The sequence below is a fragment of the Metarhizium acridum genome (genome assembly GCF_019434415.1).
Source record: "Metarhizium acridum strain ARSEF 324 chromosome Unknown scaffold_1, whole genome shotgun sequence".
Classification (NCBI taxonomy): Eukaryota; Fungi; Ascomycota; class Sordariomycetes; order Hypocreales; family Clavicipitaceae; genus Metarhizium; species Metarhizium acridum.
Genome location: NW_027094015.1, coordinates 2,738,097 through 2,758,470, shown reverse-complemented (window position 1 = coordinate 2,758,470; position 20,374 = coordinate 2,738,097). Strand labels below are relative to the sequence as shown.

General features: G+C 53.1%; 8 protein-coding genes across 8 annotated transcripts; 4 read left to right on the top strand and 4 right to left on the bottom strand.

Moving 5' to 3' along the window:
* Positions 1 to 24: 24 nt before the first annotated feature.
* Positions 25 to 2,324, bottom strand: J3458_000794 (uncharacterized protein; the record flags this gene model as incomplete). Its single annotated transcript, XM_066116339.1, has 3 exons — positions 2,005 to 2,324; positions 276 to 1,928; positions 25 to 198 (listed from the first exon to the last, which is right to left on the bottom strand). The coding sequence occupies exons 1-3, from the start codon at positions 2,116 to 2,118 to the stop codon at positions 25 to 27; spliced, it is 1,941 nt and encodes a 646-aa protein (XP_065978221.1). The 5' UTR covers positions 2,119 to 2,324.
* A 313-nt stretch (positions 2,325 to 2,637) lies between these two features.
* Positions 2,638 to 4,696, top strand: J3458_000793 (uncharacterized protein; the record flags this gene model as incomplete). Its single annotated transcript, XM_066116338.1, has 7 exons — positions 2,638 to 2,958; positions 3,059 to 3,309; positions 3,383 to 3,774; positions 3,831 to 3,900; positions 3,971 to 4,242; positions 4,294 to 4,466; positions 4,541 to 4,696. 7 exons carry the CDS (start codon positions 2,638 to 2,640, stop codon positions 4,694 to 4,696), a joined length of 1,635 nt encoding a protein of 544 aa, XP_065978220.1.
* Positions 4,697 to 4,960: 264 nt separating this feature from the next.
* On the top strand, positions 4,961 to 6,292 carry J3458_000792 (uncharacterized protein; the record flags this gene model as incomplete). Its single annotated transcript, XM_007812919.2, has 1 exon — positions 4,961 to 6,292. One exon carries the CDS (start codon positions 4,961 to 4,963, stop codon positions 6,290 to 6,292), a length of 1,332 nt encoding a protein of 443 aa, XP_007811110.2.
* Positions 6,293 to 6,938: 646 nt separating this feature from the next.
* Positions 6,939 to 9,357, top strand: J3458_000791 (uncharacterized protein; the record flags this gene model as incomplete). Its single annotated transcript, XM_066116337.1, has 6 exons — positions 6,939 to 7,879; positions 7,954 to 8,020; positions 8,109 to 8,298; positions 8,391 to 8,568; positions 8,627 to 8,779; positions 8,865 to 9,357. 6 exons carry the CDS (start codon positions 6,939 to 6,941, stop codon positions 9,355 to 9,357), a joined length of 2,022 nt encoding a protein of 673 aa, XP_065978219.1.
* Positions 9,358 to 9,505: 148 nt separating this feature from the next.
* Positions 9,506 to 11,153, bottom strand: J3458_000790 (uncharacterized protein; the record flags this gene model as incomplete). Its single annotated transcript, XM_066116336.1, has 3 exons — positions 9,506 to 10,761; positions 10,835 to 10,897; positions 10,982 to 11,153. 3 exons carry the CDS (start codon positions 11,151 to 11,153, stop codon positions 9,506 to 9,508), a joined length of 1,491 nt encoding a protein of 496 aa, XP_065978218.1.
* A 1,542-nt stretch (positions 11,154 to 12,695) lies between these two features.
* J3458_000789 (uncharacterized protein) lies at positions 12,696 to 13,396 on the top strand (the record flags this gene model as incomplete). Its single annotated transcript, XM_007812916.2, has 3 exons — positions 12,696 to 12,857; positions 12,929 to 13,086; positions 13,330 to 13,396. 3 exons carry the CDS (start codon positions 12,696 to 12,698, stop codon positions 13,394 to 13,396), a joined length of 387 nt encoding a protein of 128 aa, XP_007811107.2.
* Positions 13,397 to 13,775: 379 nt separating this feature from the next.
* Positions 13,776 to 16,458, bottom strand: J3458_000788 (uncharacterized protein). The gene is made up of 3 exons (XM_066116335.1): positions 15,621 to 16,458; positions 15,424 to 15,558; positions 13,776 to 15,362 (listed from the first exon to the last, which is right to left on the bottom strand). Exons 1-3 carry the CDS (start codon positions 15,810 to 15,812, stop codon positions 14,250 to 14,252), a joined length of 1,440 nt encoding a protein of 479 aa, XP_065978217.1. The 5' UTR covers positions 15,813 to 16,458; the 3' UTR covers positions 13,776 to 14,249.
* Positions 16,459 to 16,848: 390 nt separating this feature from the next.
* On the bottom strand, positions 16,849 to 19,573 carry J3458_000787 (uncharacterized protein; the record flags this gene model as incomplete). Its single annotated transcript, XM_007812914.2, has 3 exons — positions 16,849 to 17,729; positions 17,829 to 18,546; positions 18,609 to 19,573. 3 exons carry the CDS (start codon positions 19,571 to 19,573, stop codon positions 17,442 to 17,444), a joined length of 1,971 nt encoding a protein of 656 aa, XP_007811105.2. The 3' UTR covers positions 16,849 to 17,441.
* Positions 19,574 to 20,374: the final 801 nt, after the last annotated feature.

Genomic DNA, 20,374 nt, shown 5'->3' with positions numbered 1-20,374 from the left:
TGCTCAAATTCCCTGTTCTTCTCTTTACATTGCCCAAGTGGACGTACTCTTGAGAGCGTCCGAGGCCTTTGAATCAAGCCTTGTTAAAATGTCAAGCAGTACGCTAAAATCACTTCTCGCTCGCGCCGCAAGCGGTGAGGCCTGATTACGATGAATAATAGACAGCAGCGTAGCACCAATGAGCCTAATCTTTTCTACCTGCAAGCACAAAAAAAAAGTTAGCTCACTCTGACACGTTTGTCAAATGTCAAACAGGATTTTGACGGCAAGCGTACATATGGTTCGCCGTTGACCTGCAAAGACCAAAACGGCGCCTCGTGCATCACCCTCAGCATGTCCCTCACTATTTCCGTCTTGCGCAAGTCGGCTTGCTCAGCCCCCGGGGCAAAAAAGGCAATATCTTCAAACTTTTGGGTGATGACCATGCGCAAACAGTGGAAGGAGACCTGTAGATTTGCGCATTGGATGACGAACTGCTTCGCTTCGGTGACGGGGCTGCCGGCGCTTCCGACAGCGGCAAATGTATATGACTGCAGGTACGGGGGAAGATCGTCCATGCATGTGATGAATTGAACAAAGAGCGAGTCTAGGCGCTGCCTCTCGGACTCTGTTAGTGCCTGGCTGGTTCGATTTGCGGCGCCGAACTCAATGGACTTTTGGTCTTGGAAGAGTCGGACTTGGATCAAGAGGTCTGAAGCTGCTTGCCACAGCTTCAAGTTTGCATTGAATCCAGCGATGAGGTTCCTGTCGTGGCTATCGGGGGACGTTGTGACGTCGGAGACGTTGGCCGTGGAGGTCGACCTGTTGTCCATTCCGGTTGGATATGCGGTAGTGACGCCAGATTCAAAGGAGTACTTGTGCATAGTTATTGGACGGTTGTTTAGAATGGCGGCCGATTTATCGCCCATGTAAACGATCCAGAAGGCACGGCGACGCAGCTCGGATTCCACGGGTGGCAACCCTTCCAAGGAGGCCTCGTCGTATAGCCTCATCACCTGTGCGAGTCTGGTGGCCTCGCCAAAGATGTGCCACGAGTACTTGGGCTTCCCGGCCGCATGGATGCAGTTTGAGTGAAAGTACCGAATGGTGATGGAGTTTGCATTCGGGTTTTCCAGGTCCGCCTCCAAATAGCTGTTCAGGCAGTCCCTCGAAGCTTGCAAGAAGATGTCAGCGACCGTCTCGCCCTCGGGAAAGAGGTCCTTGGGGAGAAGAAACGCCGCCTCGGCACAAACGGCGGTAATGAGGGTCAATGTGGCATCGTGCCAACATCCCAAAGTCTCGCCGCCGGGACCGGAGCCAACATCAGGAGAAATTCCAGGCCATGCCGGAGGATTCAAGGCGGGCAGAGTGTCGGCCACACGGTCATTTCCATTTCGTGGCGCCGCGTTCTGCAACGCCGAGTTGGACGACTGTGACGCAAATATGGAAAGCCCGTCACGAAGACTTGGTTCGTGTACCAGGGGAGTGAGGGGGTAGAGATACTCGAAAAAGAGGCCAAAGCATCGCTCAACGATTTGCTCAAGGACCTTGTTTCGTAGCGACAGGGCTCTGGACAAGGCGCGCCACCGCCTGGCCGCGGAAATGCCGTGCGCTGCTGGGGGACTTGCTATGGAAGCAAAGTCTCGAGTCGAGGCTGGAGACAGCGCGGCGCCAGCGCCGAGTTGAGCTGAGGATTCCCATGCCGTCGTCGTCGACGAGCTTGATGGACTTTTGAAAGTGGCCGCGGTCGAGCTGGTAGGGTGGCCGACAAGCGGCGCGTGGTGTATGCTTCTTCGACCGGAGAATGTCGACACAGACTCTGGTGGAATAGATGAATCCGTTCTCTTCTTGGACTTGGGCCCGCGCTTGGCTAAGGGCAAGTCAAATGTGCAACGGACATTGTTGTCTCGGCAGTGTGAGCACGTACCAACCGCGCTGTCAAAGTCGCACTTTTAGACTCGAGTTAGGTTAGCTGCCCGAGGGCCATGGAAAGCTCCGACGGAGAAATAAACAATTAAGCCGCACCTTTGCTTTTCTTCGGCGACAACGGTCGCAGGCTCGAGTGATGGCTTGGCGGCGTGGTTTGTCCAGGATTGGCGACAGAGGGCGTGGAGGCGAGCCGCGCAACGAGCTGCTCATGTTGACATGATGCTGGACCTTTTACATGATGGGACCGGAATGCCCTAGGACGGGGAAAACGGGGAGAGGAAGCAAGGGACTTTCGGGGTTTTATGTCGGTCAAACGCCGTCTTCAGCGTCGCTCGCCACGTGGAGGATCGTGGACGATCCACACTTTTATTGAACAAGAAAACTCCGCATCTGCCTTTCAGCTGGAGCGGGGGCGGGGTCTGGGGTCAGCCAAGGATGGAATTCAGATGTCAAGGTTGGACTCGATTGTGCCGGCCCGTCACCACGGCTCGGCGGCTGCACATGTCAACTGGTCTGGTGTGTTTATTGGGCTCGCTTGCAAGGGGCCGAACTGCTTTAGGGTTGGCTAGTGCGTTTTCAGACATTGAACAATTCATCAGGCCAAGGCTGGTTTTGCTGTGGCAATCAAACAAAGTCTTGACACAAGTATAAATGAAGCTGCCTTGACCGAGACGGACACAAAGTCGGAACCACCTCCTGCCAAAGTCCCTGATTTATGTTGGCAAGAATATGAAATCATTGTTCGTGAAGCAATTCCTGGTGGCCGGTGGCCTGACAGTGGCATCCGCCTTGCCCTCGCTTCAGTCACCTCGTGCCGACCCAACCCAGGGTTCGTATCCGCGATGTCGATTTGCGGCTGATTGGTCCCAGGAGGCTGTGCTCAAGGACCCGAGCGGGTTCGAACGGGACCTCCTGTTTTGGGAGGGCAAGTTTCATCAAAACAATGTTGCGTACAACTCGGTCAATGGCATGACATATGACGGAACACAGCTCAACTGGACGACGGGAGCGCGTACTCAGAAGCATACCTTCAGTGCTGCCAGTAAAGAGGTACTTGAAGCGCTCTGTACCCAGGTGTTGCCCTTGGAAAAAGAATAAAGAGAGAGAGAGAGAGAGAGAGTTGTCTAACAGCTTGGTTTGATGGACCTAGGCTCTCCAGATAATGCTCTATGCACGCGCCATAGCTGGCTCTAAAAAAGCAGCTCGCTTCCTTACTCCCGATGATCCCACCAAAGCCCGGAAGCTTGCAGCATCCATCATGAAGACAAAGCTCCGGACATATCTTCAATTCAACGAGTCCTACCCGGGGTTTGGCGGGTTTCTGCCTTGGATGACAACCAGCAAGCGCCAGCCGTCTCCAACTTGGGACTGGGTAAACCGAGTGCCTGCTTTGGACAACGGGTGAGCAGGCTCTAAAGTGCCTTCCCCCCTCCCGTGGAAAAGTTTTAGACTGACATGAAATCCTTGATTGCAGTGAGCTCGTTTGGGCCGTGTATGCTTGCATCAGTGCCCTTGAGCTGAGCGGAAATAAATCATTCCAACGTACCGCCAAGAGCTGGCAGAAGTGGTTGGACTATGTCAAGACCACGGCTGCTACCGTTTTCTACCGCGGAGATGGCCGTGTGTGCGCAGTGGCAAAGATCAACAACCAGACTTTGCCTCCCAAGAATGCAAAGCAGGGATACCAATGCGAGGGCACAAACTACCTCGATGACCCCTATGAAGGCGAGCTATTCACCCATTTCTTGAACGCCTTTGGCGGGCTGTCTCGAGACGACAGGGACGCACTGTGGGAGGTTAAGAGGGCGAAGCTTGTAAGCGTGGAATACAACGTGGGCGGAGTTGGGCCCATCACGGTCGAGCAAGGTAATTGTCCAGTCTCCCTTTACTTGGGTACACTAGAGCTAACCGACATGTAAAAGGATACTGGTTCTCTAGCCATGAACCGTGGAAGGTTCTTGAACTGCCATACTACGATGTTGACCTTGTGAAGTGAGTACGGGTCTTGTCGGCTAATTCGGCTGTGGGAAATTTTGCTGACTCTTTGGTCTCAAAACGACAGGAGGTTATATCGCAACGCGGAGAGGGCAAGGACTTGCAACTCGGTGGTGACCAAGGTCCCTGGGCTCTTCGCATCTGTCAACAACTCTACAGACCCGAAGACGGATAAAATCATCGGCTACATCTCCCCAGCTGGGATCCCCTCCATCGCAAGCCAGAAAGAGCAGGAACACGATGTCATCACACCATACGGTGCCTGGCCCACCATACTGTTTGACAAGGCTGTTGGATTGGCGTGGTGGCGCAACATGGTCGTCGCAAAGAAGATGCAGAGTAAGCCCACGTGGATAAATGCCGTCGTCGGAGATGCTAATTTGGAACCAGATCTTTACGGAAGTACTGAATCCACAAGAGTAGACGGGGAACTAGTGTCGGCACTCGTTACTTGGGACAGCAAGATTACAACCGTTCTGGCCCTTATGGGTGGTGTTGGTGGCCTTGTTCGTCCAAAGATGAAGAGGGATCGCATTTACAAAGATTTCATCGCGATCACGAAGGTAGGTTCGACTATGCCAGATGCACTTGAACCCCCCGGGGTGGACAAAGACGACGACACTAATGTCCGAAACAGAGAGAGTACGGTCACGTATTCAAGGACTTGAAGGGAGAAGACATTGCACTTTGCCTACCAAACGAGACGGTGCCGGATGCCGGTTTGGAGGACTTTACCCTCTGTTCCGCACAGACTGTAAAAAATGAGGATGGAGGGGAAATGCGATTTTCCTGACTGTGGTCCATTACGTACGTGAACAAGGCCAAGGCCGTAGCTGTGAAACCGTGTAAAGGGGTTGGCTGGTAGTCGGCTCGGTTATTGCCAAGACCCACGCGGGTTGAGTCGGCTATATGGATGTCATGGAATTTTTCGACCCATCGGGAACAATCCACCCTGGAAATCAACTCGTCTACTCCGTATAAGTTTCAATATTCAACGTGACAAGCAGAGCGTCTCGATGCGCACTGGGTGCCTGCAACTCATCCAATGGGCGCATAAATGATCCGTAACATGGCAAGGCCGCAAATACTCGGCCTTCGTCAAGCAAAGTCACTTCTTACACAGCCATGGCCCCCTCCACCACCATCATGTCAAAGCCGATGCTTCTCCGCAAGCCAGACGAGGCGGATCATGGAAACAACTGGCTTCACTGAGAACCAGCTCCTGGTGCGCGACTCCATCAAGCAAATATGTTCCCAGTTCCCGAGCTCGTACTGGCAAGAGCGCGATCAGAAAGAGCAGGATCCCAAAGAATTCCACGCCGCCATCGCCAAGGGAGGCTGGCTGGGCATCGCACTCCCAGAGTCACTCGGCGGCTCAGGCCTTGGCATGTCCGAGGCAACCATGATGATGCAGACAATTGCGGAATCTGGAGCCGGCATGGCTGGAGCACAGGCTATCCACGCCAACGTCTATGCCACCCAACCGCTGGCCAAGTTTGGCACCCAAGAGCAGGTGAATGAGGCGATTCCCAACATCATATCCGGCAAGTGGCGGACATGTTTTGGCGTCACGGAACCAAACGCAGGGCTCAACACTCTGGGATTGTCGACCACGGCCCAAAGGACCGCTGACGGGTACAGCATCACCGGGCAGAAGATCTGGATTACGTGCGCGCAGGTGGCGTCAAAAATGATACTGCTGGCTCGCACCACGCCCAGAGACCGGGCCGAGAAGCCAAGTGAAGGGCTGTCTCTGTTCTGTATCGACCTGGACCGCGCGAGGCCAGGCCTGGAGCTGCGGCGGATAAAGAAAATGGGCGGCCGGGCCGTGGACGCCAACGAAGTCTTTTTCGACAACTACCAGATCCCGGCGTCGGCCATGATAGGCGAGCAAGGGCGCGGGTTCAAAATGATCCTGCACGGGATGAATGCCGAGAGGTGTCTTTTGGCAGGCGAAGCGCTGGGTCTCGGATATGCAGCCTTGTCAAAAGCGGCGTCGTATGCGCGGGAGCGCGTCGTTTTCGAAAGGCCGATTGGCATGAACCAAGGCGTTGCGCACCCTTTGGCGGATGCCTATGTCAAGCTTGAAGCGGCAAAGCTGGCAACCTACCATGCGGCAAGGCTATATGATCAAAGCACACATGATGCAAATATCAAACAAGACGCCGTCGGCGTTGCGGCCAACAGCGCAAAGTATGTGGCGGCAGAAGCAGCGTTTACGGCGTGCGAGAGGGCCGTTCTCGCCCACGGAGGCATGGGATATGCAGCCGAATACGACGTGGAGAGGTGGTTTAGGGAGTGTCTTGTCCCCAGAATCGCGCCTGTGAGCCGGGAAATGATTTTGAACTATATAAGTGAGAAGGTGCTGAAATTGCCGAGAAGCTATTGATTGAGTGGTAAGTTGTGGAAGCATGGGATACTCGCAGGGCAAGAGGATTGCCGCAATGTAGACATTTAAGTTGAAAAAATCTAAAAGAAAGAAAGAAAGAAGAACCATACTTCCAGCAACTCATCATACGGCCCGTGCCGCTATAAATCTCCAAGAATTACCTTGTTTGCAGTGGGAATGCTGGTCCAATGCACATTCGCGGGATCGCATTGCATATAGGTCATCGGGGTGTCTGACGGAAGCAGCAGGTCCAGGATGTCGTCAGTCGCCACACGGCAGTTGCAGACACACCCTCCCTCTCTCACTCTCATTCTCACTCTCACACACACAAACGGCGTCCCTTCTCACTCACCAACTCACCAACTCACACTTCTCTCTCACCCGCTGCGGCCACAACCCATCCAAAGTAACCGATGCGCACCCTCCACATGCATCTCCCTCCCAAGTTTTGGATGCACAGTCCAATGTCCCTCTAAGAGCGCAGCCGCACCTCCCCTGCAGGCGCCATGCCGCACACCGCACCATCCGGCCAGAAACCCAAGAAGACCCGCGCAAAACACGCCTGTCGTGAATGCAACAGCCGTCGTGTGCGGTGTGATGTGACCGAAGTCCAACCCTGCACGAATTGTGCCGCGGCCGGGGCCAAATGCGAGGTTCTTCCATCTCGCCGTGGACGGTACGCCACCAGCGTGAATTCTTGGTCAAGGCCTTTACGACGCAACACGTTCGCTCCCTTGAGTCGACGCTAATTGACCACGACAGATACCCGCGCAGGTCTCGTCGTCTGGAACCCGCGCCGCCTCCCGACACCAGCGTGTCATTAAGCCCGACGCGCACCGTCGACACCAATGTGCGGCCGTCCTCGAGTCTTGCCGGCGACTCTCATCTGCCCGACTTGGAACCGCGGTCGAGCCCGGTCGTCGCAAGCGAGGACGCAACCGCCGGCCTCAACAGTGCGCCGGCCTCGGCGGCATCCGCAGCCGGCACGCTCTTCTTTGGGGAGTCCAATTTCCTGACGCTCGTGCCCGGCAACGAGGCGGCCGCCTTGGAGGGCGCCGGCAATGCCTCGAATCAAAAACCGCGACTCACGTTCCCGATCCCCGGGAGCCCCGGTTCGCAGTCGCAGGTTGAAGGCGCCGGGATAAGCGCCGGCATCATGCGGTACTTGCGAGACGAAGGCGCCCTCACGCTCCCGGATCTCCAGACTTGCCTCCCGGCCCTCCAGGCCTACTTCACATGGTTCCACCCAAGCTTCCCAATCCTAGACCGAGCAGAGGTGACCAGGCGGCTGGCTGCCATGGATATTTCTCGCTTCCTGCTCCAGGCCATGCTGTTTATAGGCGCCACCTACTGCGACGATGACACCATCGTAGCCATGGGATTCAAGGATCGATCCGAGGCCAAGCGCATCCTCTACACGAGGGCGAGGCTCCTCTTCCATGCCGATTGGGAAAAGGACGAGATTATTCTGATACAGTCTCTATTTCTCATGAGCTTCTGGCGTGGCGGCCCAGCAGACGTCCGCGATGTCAGGTACTGGCTCGGCGTCGTCATCACCTTGTCCGAGTCGTACGGACTGCATAGATCGTAAGTTCAGCACGCCACGTCCAGACCAAGATGCGAATACGCTCTGCTCACAGTTTAACCCCCCACCCCTCAAGACCGCGATCGATTTCAAAAAGCACGCATATGAATCGAATGCGACGGAGAATTTGGTGGTCCATTTATGTAAGTTTCTGCTCATGTTGCCATGGAGCCATCTGGGAATTCATAGGCCCCCCCGACATTGGACTCAACCCCTGACCCAGGCATACAGGTGCGTGAGCGCCAGGTAGCGGCAGCACTGGGGTTGCCCAGCCGTATAAGAGATGAAGACTGCGACATTGAGCCTCTCAGCGCCACTGATCTCGAGTCTGAAGCCTTGTGTGCCAACAATCCGCTGTTCGGGTCATGCCAACCAGAGCACATTACGTATACCATCAAAATGGTGGAGATTGCCAGACTCCGTAAGTGTGATTCCAGAATGCGCCAGTTGCTGGCGGTACGAAAATTGCAGAATGGTTTTTTTTTAAAAGAAAGCTAATAAGGTTCCAACAAGTTGGTCGTGTAATCGATCTACACTTTGCTCCTGGCAAACGAGCTTCGACGGCCGGCGACGTCAAAGACCTCGACAACGCCCTGGAGGCATGGAAAGACAGTCTGCCAGAGAGCATGAGGTATGCAACAGAAGAAGGTAGCGAGTCTGTATGGACATGTCTACTGCACCTAGCATACAAGTGAGTCGTACACAAGAGCACCGTGGTGCAAATCTCGTCTAACCCCGTGGTGACGCAGTCATCTACGCATTTTAATACACAGAAATAGTTTCTTACGATACGGAGAAGGGGACAAGAATAACCAGGTCGTCACCGCCGCCGCCTGTAGGATAAGTAGAATCGCGGAGGACATGTCCACGCACGGCACGCTGCGATACGGACAGATGCACCTGTAAGCTCTCGGCCTGACGCCAATTCTCTCTCTGTCTCTTTTTTCTTGTTCATAAATTGTTCATTCGACTCATTCCCGTGTGCAGAATCACCAGTCTATTTGCAGCTCTCTGCATCCACGTCATAAGTATTCGGCGGGGAATGGGCGTTTCAAGACGAATCGCAGAGCATAGAGCACAGATGTGCCTGCTTTGTCTGAAGGAGATCCAGAAATACTGGAGGATCAATAACAATGTCCTTGATTTGTTTCTCCAGTACCTGGATCGATCTATTGCCGAGAGACTGCACGCCGCGCAGACGGACGGCTCTGGTAGTGACGCCGCGGCAGGGTCGAAACGACCGGACCCTTTTATCGGGAGCAATGGCGATGCATCGGCTGCGCCATCTCGAGGGGATCCGATGCTGTCGCCCAGTGGGGAGCAACTGCGCAGCCCGGACGACTTGTTCCAAGACCAGTACTTCAATCTGGTCAATGGTCATTGGGAAGGGGACGATGCCTTGGGAGACTTGGGGCTGTTTTTGCAAGCCGACGACTTTTCTCCGGTGAAGGGCCTGAAATTCCTCGGTCGGTCTCGGTAGCTGAACAAAAGAGCGCTGTGCTGTCTAGAGACTCTTGTCTTGGAAACTGTGCAAGAAATAAAATTGTTCAACCACCAAGTTTGTTTGCTTGCCAATATATAACTACGTATAGACACTCTGGCCATTGACAACCTGGAGGAGAAATTGTTTACAAATACCATCGAAACTCGGGCGAATTAGGACCATCCCGCAGCTTGAGAGTTGGCACGTCCTGAGCCTTGAGCCTGACGCCTGCCTTGCGGTCACGCCTTCTATTGTCAAAAATCATGTACAGCCCCAAAAGACACGCAACAAGGGCGCCCGAAGCACCGAAGCCGGCCGCGGTGATGAGGGCCGGCATATACTTGGGGGCATCGTGTTGTTGGAAAATGTTGCTGGCCACCAGACCCATGACGTTGGCTATGGGCACACCCACTGATGTGAGTGTAACACGACGGCCCTCGTGGGCAATGTTGTTATTGTACCATGTTGAGAGGAGGACCGACGGCGCAGAAGTGCCCCAGCACATCATGAAGGTCGCAAAATACGCAACTTGAAGTTGGGCCCGGACGTCGGTAATGGATGCGTAGATGACAAATCCGGAAAACGTCAAGGCGAAGCCGAGGACAATGAACGGAAATCGAATACGGGTAAAGTCAGAAGCAAAAGCCAACAGAACCAGAACAGCAGCGCCCGTGACGCTCGGCGCGACGGTGTAGAGGTTCGTCTTGACGGTAGAGTAGCCAAGCCGCTGGATGATTTGAGGCAAAAACAATGACACCGACTGGAGTGGCACGCCAAGACAGACTTCGATGGCGAGGAAGGCATACGATGAGGGGTACTTGAATATCTGCAGGGCCTCCTTGAAGCTGAACTTCTCCAAGACGACCGAGGATGAGTCGACTTGGATACGGTGGAAAGCGAGAGCCTTCTCCTCCTCGTTGAGGAACTTGGCCTCGGATGCACTTGTCGGCAAATACCAGAAGGCGAATACGGCGAAAAGCACGGTGGCCGATCCTTCGATCAAGAAGAGATAGCGCCAAGGGTACATGCCGGACTTGATGTGGAACACAGCAAAGGCAAGCAGTCCGCTGAAGGCATTGCCAATGTTGGAAGCGGCATAAAATATGGCCAGCCGTCTGGCCAGCTCGCCACGTCGATAGAAGGTGGTCAGGTAGTAAATGACGACGGGGAAGAAGGCGGCCTCGGCCATACCGAGGAACCAACGGACCGCAAAGATGCCGCCAAAGTTCTGGCAGGCTGTGGTGAGGAGAGTCATGGAGCCGAATGTGAACATCATGACAGGCAGCGCGCGGGCTGAGCCGTACTTCTTGGCGAGCATGGCGAAGGGAGGGGCGAAGATGACGAAGGGCACGAAGAAGATGGATACGACGAGGTTGTATTGGCCGTCTTTGAAGTTGAGATCTGTCGGAGAGGGGCTGTCAGTGGGTAGGCATTTGGGGGGGTTTTTTTTTCTGTTGACGGAGGGTGTATTTACTCTGGCTGAGGCCATTTGTTTGGGCGTTGCCTAGATTGCCTTTATCAAGGGCGTTGAACAGGTCTGTACGAAGCAGAGTCAGTATGATTGTGCTTCGACGTCACCCAAGACGTGGGAACGGGCTGTCGTTGAAAGAAAGCAGCTTACACATGACTACCAGGACTGGCAGGACACGAAAATCAAACTTGAAGCACAGGCTGCGCTCGGCTGCATGGTCGACCACGGCTGTGCTATCGCTGAACATGTTGTTCTTGAGACACTCATCCTGCTCGTGGACATGGCTCCCCACGGCCTCAACATCCGCAGCGGATGCTGTCATGATGAGGTCGGTAAGCACTGACTTGGCCCCAAGTAAGGTCAAGCTGTGTAGAAGATGGGGGCCCGAGAACCAGAAAGTGGTAAGTGTGAAAAGATCAGAGCGTTGGCAAGCGTCCGGGGGGATGTGCTCATTGCTCAGCTTATATCCCAAAACAACCACACCAACTCCATGTGCGAGATACCAGATTTGTTAAGATAATACCGGTCCTCAGTTGGGTGCCGCGGGATGCGCTTTCACGTTGTCCATGATCTTATCTTGTGTCAATACTATCAAGCGTCCGGTCCGTCGCTGATTTGCATGCAACCTGATGGCGATCATGGAGACGGAAGGAAGACTTCAGACCTGCAATCTCTCTGCTGCTTGCATCCCGTATCTCGACTTTCAGCTAGCGCCACGCATTCTCCATGTATTAAAACTTCAACCTCGATATTGATTGGGGGTGAGGATGGCGTAGAAAGATTCTAGACGGCGGGTCGATTGCTTGCCTGCTTATCAACATCCAAAGAATTAATTGATAAGTTAGCTTTTGTTCCCCGCAAAGTCGACAAGCCATGGTGGGGGGCCCCTGCAGAGATGTACATACCTACCTAGGTACCTACTTAGTAGGAAGGTAGCCAATCGTTACGTGGGGGTCGACACCTTCAGCATCAGCGGCAGGGTCCGCAAGCCTCAACTGGTGCACCCTCAAGTACACATGTTTGGATACAGCTCTTGCCGCACGGTGGCCGTCTTCCTGGAGTGTTTGGATGGGTGTCACTCTTTGGGACAAGTCAAACCCGATGCCAGATGATGCCGACAGGTTTGGAGCCAAGACAGTCCCGTGGAGGCCCCTGGCGAGGAGGAGATGAGGGGTTAAGTTGCAGTTTGGAGGGTCCAAGGTCTATTACATACCTACCTACCTTGTACCGAACGTGGTGGTCGTCGAGCTTGGCTCCATAGGAGTGTCGTCATGTGAGATGCTGCTACGGTAAACCAGGCCTATGACGAACAAGAGGTTACAACGATCATCAGATTATTATGATATTTCTTGCCTATTTGAATACTAATGAAAAGGCCATTAATTAATTCCTGATGATATCGTAGGAAATCCTTACACACGCCCCCGTAATATCGCTTAGCGATTCGGCCCGGAAACACACCTCCGAAGAGGGGCACAACCCCCTTAAAATCTCGGGCCACTCGGCCCGGTTATGGTTAAACCCCGGTTATACTGGAATAACCATTTAATACGTAGTTTATTAGTAAATCTGATATCTATACCTCTACAATAGTCACTTTATAGCTATCATAAGGCTCGCAAGCTGCACTAGCAGAAGCGGAGGGCGCCTCCGTTAGTGCATGCTATGCTAGTTAGATCTCCCAATCACAATAGCGATATAAAAAGCCTCGCAAAGGTTATCGTTATAGGCCTGATTTACTATATTAATTCAAAACCGCCTTGTCGTTCCCCATCAACCTTGAACTTTACATGCTTCACTCCATTTCTCGGCCTGGCGTCTCTCAGCTCTGAACCGTCACCTACGAAGCACCCAAGACATCGCAATGGCCTCCAAGGTTGCAGTTAGTACCGACAAGGCTCCCAAGCCTCTCCCTGGCATTTACAGCCAGGCCATCAAGGCCAATGGCATGGTCTTCGTCTCTGGCGCTGTTGCCATGGACCCCGAGACTGGCAAGATCGTTGACGGCGACGTCCAGGCTCACACTGTAAGTTTGTCGACAAGTCTCATCTCATCAGCACATGTTGCGGAAGGCTACGATGCTAACGAGTCCACTAGCACCAATGCATCAAGAACCTCTCTGCCGTCCTCGAAGCCGCTGGCTCCAGCCTCGAAAAGGTCGTCAAGGTCAACGTCTTCCTCGCCAACATGGATGACTTTGCCAAAATGAACGAGGTCTACACCACCTACTGGGGCGATGTGAAGCCTTGCCGAACGTGAGTCTTTTCTGTCTAGATTGTCGCCCCTCGCAATTGCTGTGCGCCTTTTGTCTGTCAAAATTACCCCTCAGTGCCCTCCCTCGTTTCGTCGTAATATCGATGGATGGTTCCGCTTGGCGAGACCCACTGAAATCGTCATGTCATGCCAAGGGCGCGCATCAAAAACACGATTCGTGCACAACAGCGTGTGGCGGTGTGCGAGTGCGTCCGAGTAATTAATACTGACAGATGGATGAACAGATGCGTTGCCGTCAAGACCCTGCCTCGCGACACCGATGTCGAGATTGAATGCACGGCCGTGTTGTAAAGGAGAGCGTATCGGGGAACAAGACAAAATTGGGCAGCGAGACATGGAACCAAGACTAGACGAAAATAGAACCGTGCCGCATGAATAAATTGCCCAGAAGACATCAACTTTGGCGGTTCCAAATTCATCGTGGAAAATCACCGCAACTGTATGTACTCGATGCTGCTCCTCGTGATGCAATGTGATGGTTTGAGGTCGGCATAGTCAGCTCAAGCATGCCCGCCCCCGGGTCAGATTAGAGCTTGAATCTGCAGCAATGGTGATTCCAGTAAATCTCAGGTCCAGGTGGTGCTACGAGTGGCAGAATTAAATTAGGTCTGGTACTATTAACGAAGCACATGGTTAGCATATGCTACGGCTTATAGTGTGAATTAGTGACATGGGGTCAGAACTTCCTTGGAAGCCATGTTTACTATCAAGAGAATATGGACCAGTTGACTGCTCTTATGCTGTTGTGTAACCTCACGTCGTACGACATGCCTACCTACCTAGGTAGGTAATCCCCCAAGTACCTAGGTAGGCAACAAATATCATCGGGTAACGTTCCAATAGCAGCGTCCGAAATCCGATGAAGCGCACATTGAGCCTGGATTTCGACAATATTGTCTGCATTTGAGCAGCTAGGTAGGTACCTAGGTAGGTAGGCATGTAAGCCATCATTTCATAAGGGTGTCCTGGTCCCGACTCCCCTCACTGCTACCAGGCGGGCTAGTGTGGGGGTCCCATCACGGTCCAGGACTCCAGTGTCCCATGTCCCGTGCGTGCCCTTCAATTACCAAGTTCTGCCCGGCAATTCAATTTATCAAAAAAACCACAACATTCTAGAATTCTTCTCCACTCCTTAATTGACCTTTTACCAACCCCTACACCTAACCCAGATATCGACAATCTCATCTTCCTTGCCAGCCTCGTCTTCGTCCACGACAAAGTACCAGCCAAAGTGGCTGCTGGTGATGCAAGCGTGGTTGGGCCAGAGCCGGACCTTGTCGCCAACCCCGGGGAGCTCCTGGTCTGGCTGGACAGGCTCCGACTTGGCACTTCCCGACCTCCATGTGAGAATACCGTGCTCCTGGGAGAAACGACCAACCATCCAGCCTCGGAAGTCCTCCACGTTGCAAGTTGGCAAGTCAATGCCCTTTCGACCCCATGGACTGAGCATTGCCATGCCCTCATACGCCTTGCAAGACTCTCTAGCCAGCGCGATGCCCCCCGCGCCGATTAGAGCCTCGGGTGTTCCGTTGGCCCCCCGCCCAGGGTAATTGCTATGCACTTCTGCCAGGACCGTCAGGGCCATGTCTCCCCAGGACAGTCTCGAGGCAGAAATGCTGTGAGCTGCCAGCTGTTGCAGGTCCAGGATTGGATAGACGCCGGCATGGATCTCAACAAGATGCCCCTTACTCCTGACACTGGCAAACAGGTCTGAAAGCGCTTCAACTTCCGACTTGAGTTGGATAGGGACATTGTCTTGCCCTTCTTCAGCCGTCGTGATCAAGTTTTGAACAGCCAAGGCTGTCGGTGATGCCCCAGCAGACAAAACCAAGGGGGGCAAGCCTGCAATCGACCTTTCAGCGGCTCGCGACGTCAGCCGGTCAGCTCCCTCAAGCATGGCACTGAGTTCTGCCCTCATCATCTTGATGGCTGCCGCACGGCTATCGCCCCCGTACGACTGCCCGGCATGGGAGTATAGGCCGGAAAGCCTAATCTTGCCTTGGCCATGTGCCTCTAATGCCGCATCGGCGAGTTCTAGGAAGCGTGTGCTTTGCGCCTCCACGCCCGCTCGTCTGCCCCCCATGTCGATTTTGATGTGGGCATGAGGAACCACGCCGGACAGGCTTTGGAATTTAGAAACGATGGGAATTTGCGCGGGATCGTCGAGAAGAACGGACACACTGCCTTCCCCTAGGGCCTGAGCAACTGCTGCCAAGCGCGACAGGGCATTCTGAGGGATTGGAAGCCCGTATAGAACCTGCCAGGGCCAAGAGTCAGTAAGGAAAGGGACTTCATCTTGCTATCAACTTGGTCCATACGTTTACTTTTCTTCCCTGGCTTTGATACTCCTTCAGCCTGGGCAGAAGAAACTCGGCCTCGGCCAAGGTGGACACAATGAGATTGACAGGCCTTGTCGCATCGTTTCCAACTTGCAATTCGGTTATTTCAATCGTCTGTCCACCTTCAAGTCAGCTTGTCAAGTTTGTGATGGTTCAATTCCAACTATCCTTGTCACCTTGTGCGTTTTTACGTGAGCTCTCCAATCGAGGCCGAGCTTGACACAGGTGTGAAGCATGCGCTCACAGTTTCGCCTCACAGCCGCAGCATTGATCACAGCCGCAGGAGTCGGCACGTCGCGAATTGACTTGCCGATAAATTGCGCCAATATATGCTTCGGCGAGGTGGGGTAAAGCTCAATTGATGACATTTTGACACCCAACTCTTCATCAAGGCAGATGAGAGGTCGAAATTTTGCGACGACGTCAAGGACAGGCAGGCACTTGTCTATCTTTACATTAGTCTTTTTGAGCCTGGAAAGATATGACTCCAAAGTGCCGCGGCAAAATCGGGTCTGCGAGAACAAGAAGATGAATGAAAAAAAGGCTCGGAAGAAAGTAACCCGACCCGTTCCTGTTCGTTTATGTCGCGTGTCCTTCCCAAGTGCCGCATCCCGTGCTTGGCGGCATTTGAATTGCCCCGCCACGCAGGCTGAACTCCGCACATGGGAACGAAGAGTTGAAGGAAGAGCTGCACAAATAGTTAAGTTATCTGGGGTTCTTGCTGATGTGGGGGTCACTGGTGATCAGTGACGTCTAGATTGGAGCCCCCACAGAGCTGATATCAAAACGACTAATCACTTCCACCGGACCTCAGAATTGAGACACCCTATCGCCCCCCACGGACTGGGTACGGTGCTAGTGATGCGACATTGAACGCGGCGAGCCGAGATGAATTGCCTCAGCTTCATTAGGGGACCAGACAGGATACAGTAGCTGGAATACTGCTTCGGCCCCTGGACTAGGATTAGACTGCATAGCCCTTTGAAAAAAATGCGCTATATCTCGGAACGCGAGATGCTCTGTACACTACGTCCGATGCCAAAGTGAGCCCTTGACATAGGTGTAAGCAAAGCTCCCAGCCGGAGGTCCCCATACTAGTAGGGCCAGATTTAGACCCCCTGGGCTGTTGCTGCTATTAGATTCGGGCCTTTCGAAGCTGTTAAATGCGAGCCCCTCAGGCTTCTGTTGCTGAATTTGAAGCTTTCTGGCCGGGTTGGTTGCTCCAAGAAGGTTAGGTACAGCTTTTGAACTTCCCAGAGCTTCTTTTTACTTCTCCGGGGGAAACTCCAATCGGCAAACGTGGGGATTTGTACCATGCAGCCTGTTCGTGGATAAAAAGCCGGCAACAGCTCCCAGTCCAGGGACAATCCCTCCATAGCTTTGTCATGTATTCGATAGGCCATTCACATGGCGACTAATTTTCAGTAGCAGTCATGTCGCTTCCTAATGACTCGCTCGTGTCCCCTCCCCGCAACCCTACATAAAGGCAAGGCTTGCAGTGAGGAAAAGTGGTAGCAAATGCTACCGGATGCAAGCCAAATGTCCTTGGCTTGCGGGGTTGACATCTGCAGCCGCGGAAAGCACGTAAACGTGTTCATTCGAGCGGAAACAGGAGAGTTCATCTATTCAGCATCAAAGTCAGTACATGCCAGCCATCGGCGGTTTCGTCGGTGCAAAAATCCAGAGACATGTCACTATCCACGTTAGTAAACCATAACAAGACAGCGGCCAAAAATGAATAAATTTCAGCCCATGAACAAGGGTTGTCCAAAGTCATAACCCGCAAGACCGGGTAGCCAGTCAAGCACAGCCAAGTCGGCGCTACTCGTCGCATCGTTATAATACATGATCCGGTTCTATTCGCTATTCCGCCATATATGCGCCCCATCCCTTGCGGGGGGCTTAAAGTATGTTCGCAAAGTGCGTCATGATGTTCCCGAACGCCGATTCAAACTGTATCTTGCGTATCGTATGATGCTAATAATTTTTTTCTCTTTTCAGTCAGAACAAGGGCCAATATTCTGTTCATGTACATGTTTTATGTATTCTCGTTGGAGGCGGAAGGAGGAATAGTCTCCCTTTAAAATCGCTTCGAGAATACCACCCTTCTCGGGGTTGAGCGCAATCTCCTTCATTCGGTCTCGCAAGGTATAGTATGCATCCGCAAAGCGCGCCACTATCGAGTTGGTATTCGATGATCCACCGGAGATATCGTTGCTAGAATTATTAGGATCAATGATGGACAACCGATCTCGATTCTTGTATGTCAAGGTCGCAACATCAGACTAAGGCGCAAGTTAGCAACCGTAGCAAAGTTCTGAGCATAACCCCCAAGCCACGGTGGTTTTTTTTGGACACTGGGGTAAAGTACACCTAGTACTCACCTTTCGAATATACCCAACTGGTTTCGTAAGCGATATCGCATTCGTCTCGTATTGGAACTGGCGACCGTAGAGCTCAAAAAACTCAAGCAGCATTTCTCCCAGATGGTGTTCCGGAATCAGGCTCCTGCTTTGAACATGAGGCATCATCTGTAGCATGCTCACAACCAGGCAAATGACTGAAAACCCGCCTATTCCTCCATTGACCGGCTCATTCAGACCACGCATTAAAAGAAAATGCTTGATGACAGTGACGAGTATAGGCATGGCAGGATATTGCTTCTTCCAGGACAGGAAAGTATCAACAGCTGTTACGCCACCCAAATTCTCAAACGAGACATCCACCTTCAGTCCCGTGAGCTTGTCTACAAACTTCACCAGTGGTATTCGAGCATGTGCAATGACCTCAATAGAATCACTGTCTGCGACCTTTTGCATGACAAGAAACTTTTGAAACTTATACAACCAGCTCTTGGCACCGAGATAAGTCGGCGGCCCGCCGCGCATGTAGCTAGCTGAACAAACAACAAGGTCCATATCCGCTGTGGGGAGATACAGGCCGGACATGAAAGAGCCGAAAGGGTGCACTTGTGCAGAGGCAAAGTTTCGTCGATCTCGTCTCATAGCTTTGCAGAGATTTTCGACAAGATTATCCCGCATTCTCTGTTCAAATGCTCTTGGACGCACATAATCGTAGAAGTCGAGGATTTCCTTGTGTAACCTGGTTGGAATGGTCAGCTCCGTTTGCCAATACACGGCTAGGATCGAAATTGCCTCACGCACCGGAACGCCATGTTATGTGTAGCGGAATGGTCTTTCGTTTGCCACGGGCAGGGATCCTCGTTCCTCTTTGGGAGCCACGTTGGTGTGACGCTACCTTTTGAAGGCTTCATACTAGCTTTCTTGAGCTGTCCATAGTCTGGGGGCTTGATTTCATCATCTGCAGTTCGCTTCCGAGATCCAAGCGGACCTGAGTGATCCGGGACCGGAAGGCCATTCCGCCCGTTTCTGTCATCAGAGTGCTTGTGGTTAAATGAAGCTGGGACGGGAGGGGGTAAGGGTGGCGGAAGCTCGGAGGGCGGAGGCGGGATCTCTACCACGCCGTCGTCACTGTCATCTTCCTCCTCTTCTTCATCCTCAGTAGTGTCGAATGATAGGAAGTCTTCAGCTTCGGTTGGTACCTTGGCCTTGGCGGCACCCTCCACCCTGGCTTTTCGGATTAGTTTGACAACATCACGTTTTTTGCGCATCGAGTCATCTGGACAAGGCATGGCCGTATAGGGATCCGGGTTGGACCACTTGGGGACCGAGTTCGCTTCTTCGGATGCGTCATCCGTGCGCAGGCGTTTCCTTGACGGTCCTTCTGAATCCGATGCTGAAGAAATGTCCATTTCCAGTTCATCATCGTCTGATAGCTCGTCTAAGTCGCGGAATTTGGCTCCGCCTTCCCCATCGTCAACACGCTCTTCGGGGACATTGAAGGTTGCGCCGGAAATGAGAGCTCGCTCGGAGGGGTGAGGCGGCGGTTGCCAGCGCCTACCGGGTTTCCTCATAGGGCCGCGTCGATCTCGTCGTGGCCCTTTATTATTATACTGGTGACCGTTGGGTGGAAGGTCCGGTATACCCGCAGGTTTGTTGAACCTGAAAGTGAAGTCTCCTTGTGGCACGGACGGCCGGTAAGAATCCGACGAACGATAGTCATCGCCTCGGTGATTATATTGTCCATTACGATCGTCTCGCTCGCTCATTCCCGGCCTCCATGTATCGGAACGTGGAGGCGGTCTGTCGTAAGAACTTGGAGACGGCGCGTGTCGAGAAGACTGGCGACGGATTACGTCTCGAGGACGGCTCCTGTCGTCGTTGCGCCTCGCTCTCTTATTTCTCATGCTGTCTTTATTTTCCAGCCGGCGATGAAGGATTTACGCTGCAAAATGTGTGCAGCTGAGGCTGACGGTTAGCAAGGCCAGGTTCATTGAAGGCCTGAATCAATCTGGTGCTTGTCGCAAGGTTTGATGGAAAATGTGCGCTGCGATAAAAACGGTCTGGTAATTTTAGTGGGGCATTTTGGCGCGCCTGTGGCTGCCCAATGACTAAGACAATGTCGCCAATCGCACTAGATTAGTCTCAGCATCAGCGAGGTCTCCACCAAACTTTTTTTCAGGCTGTTGACACGATTCCAGCCAGCAGCATCAAGGTTGACACTGAGTCTGGTGCATGCGTGGCGAGCAGTACTCGTGGTTCCCTGATATGACCGTGATCCAGCATGAACGAATACCCCCAGGTTCGGGTAGGTCTGAGCCGCATCTACCTTGTCAATAACTTGTGTATCAAAATCGTGGTACATGCGTCCGTCTCTAAATATGTCTGGTATTTCCAAATCACTTGATCCCCGGAGTCACCACTAATGGTTTCAAATTTTACATCTCCCGCTTGCCAGGGAGAGGATATCGTTTGGAGCGTGAACGCCCTGCAACTGGGCTGAGCCACAGCCTCGTTATGGCAGCTCTGCGCCGCCCGGCTGACATGGAGGTCGTATTAGACTCAAGTTG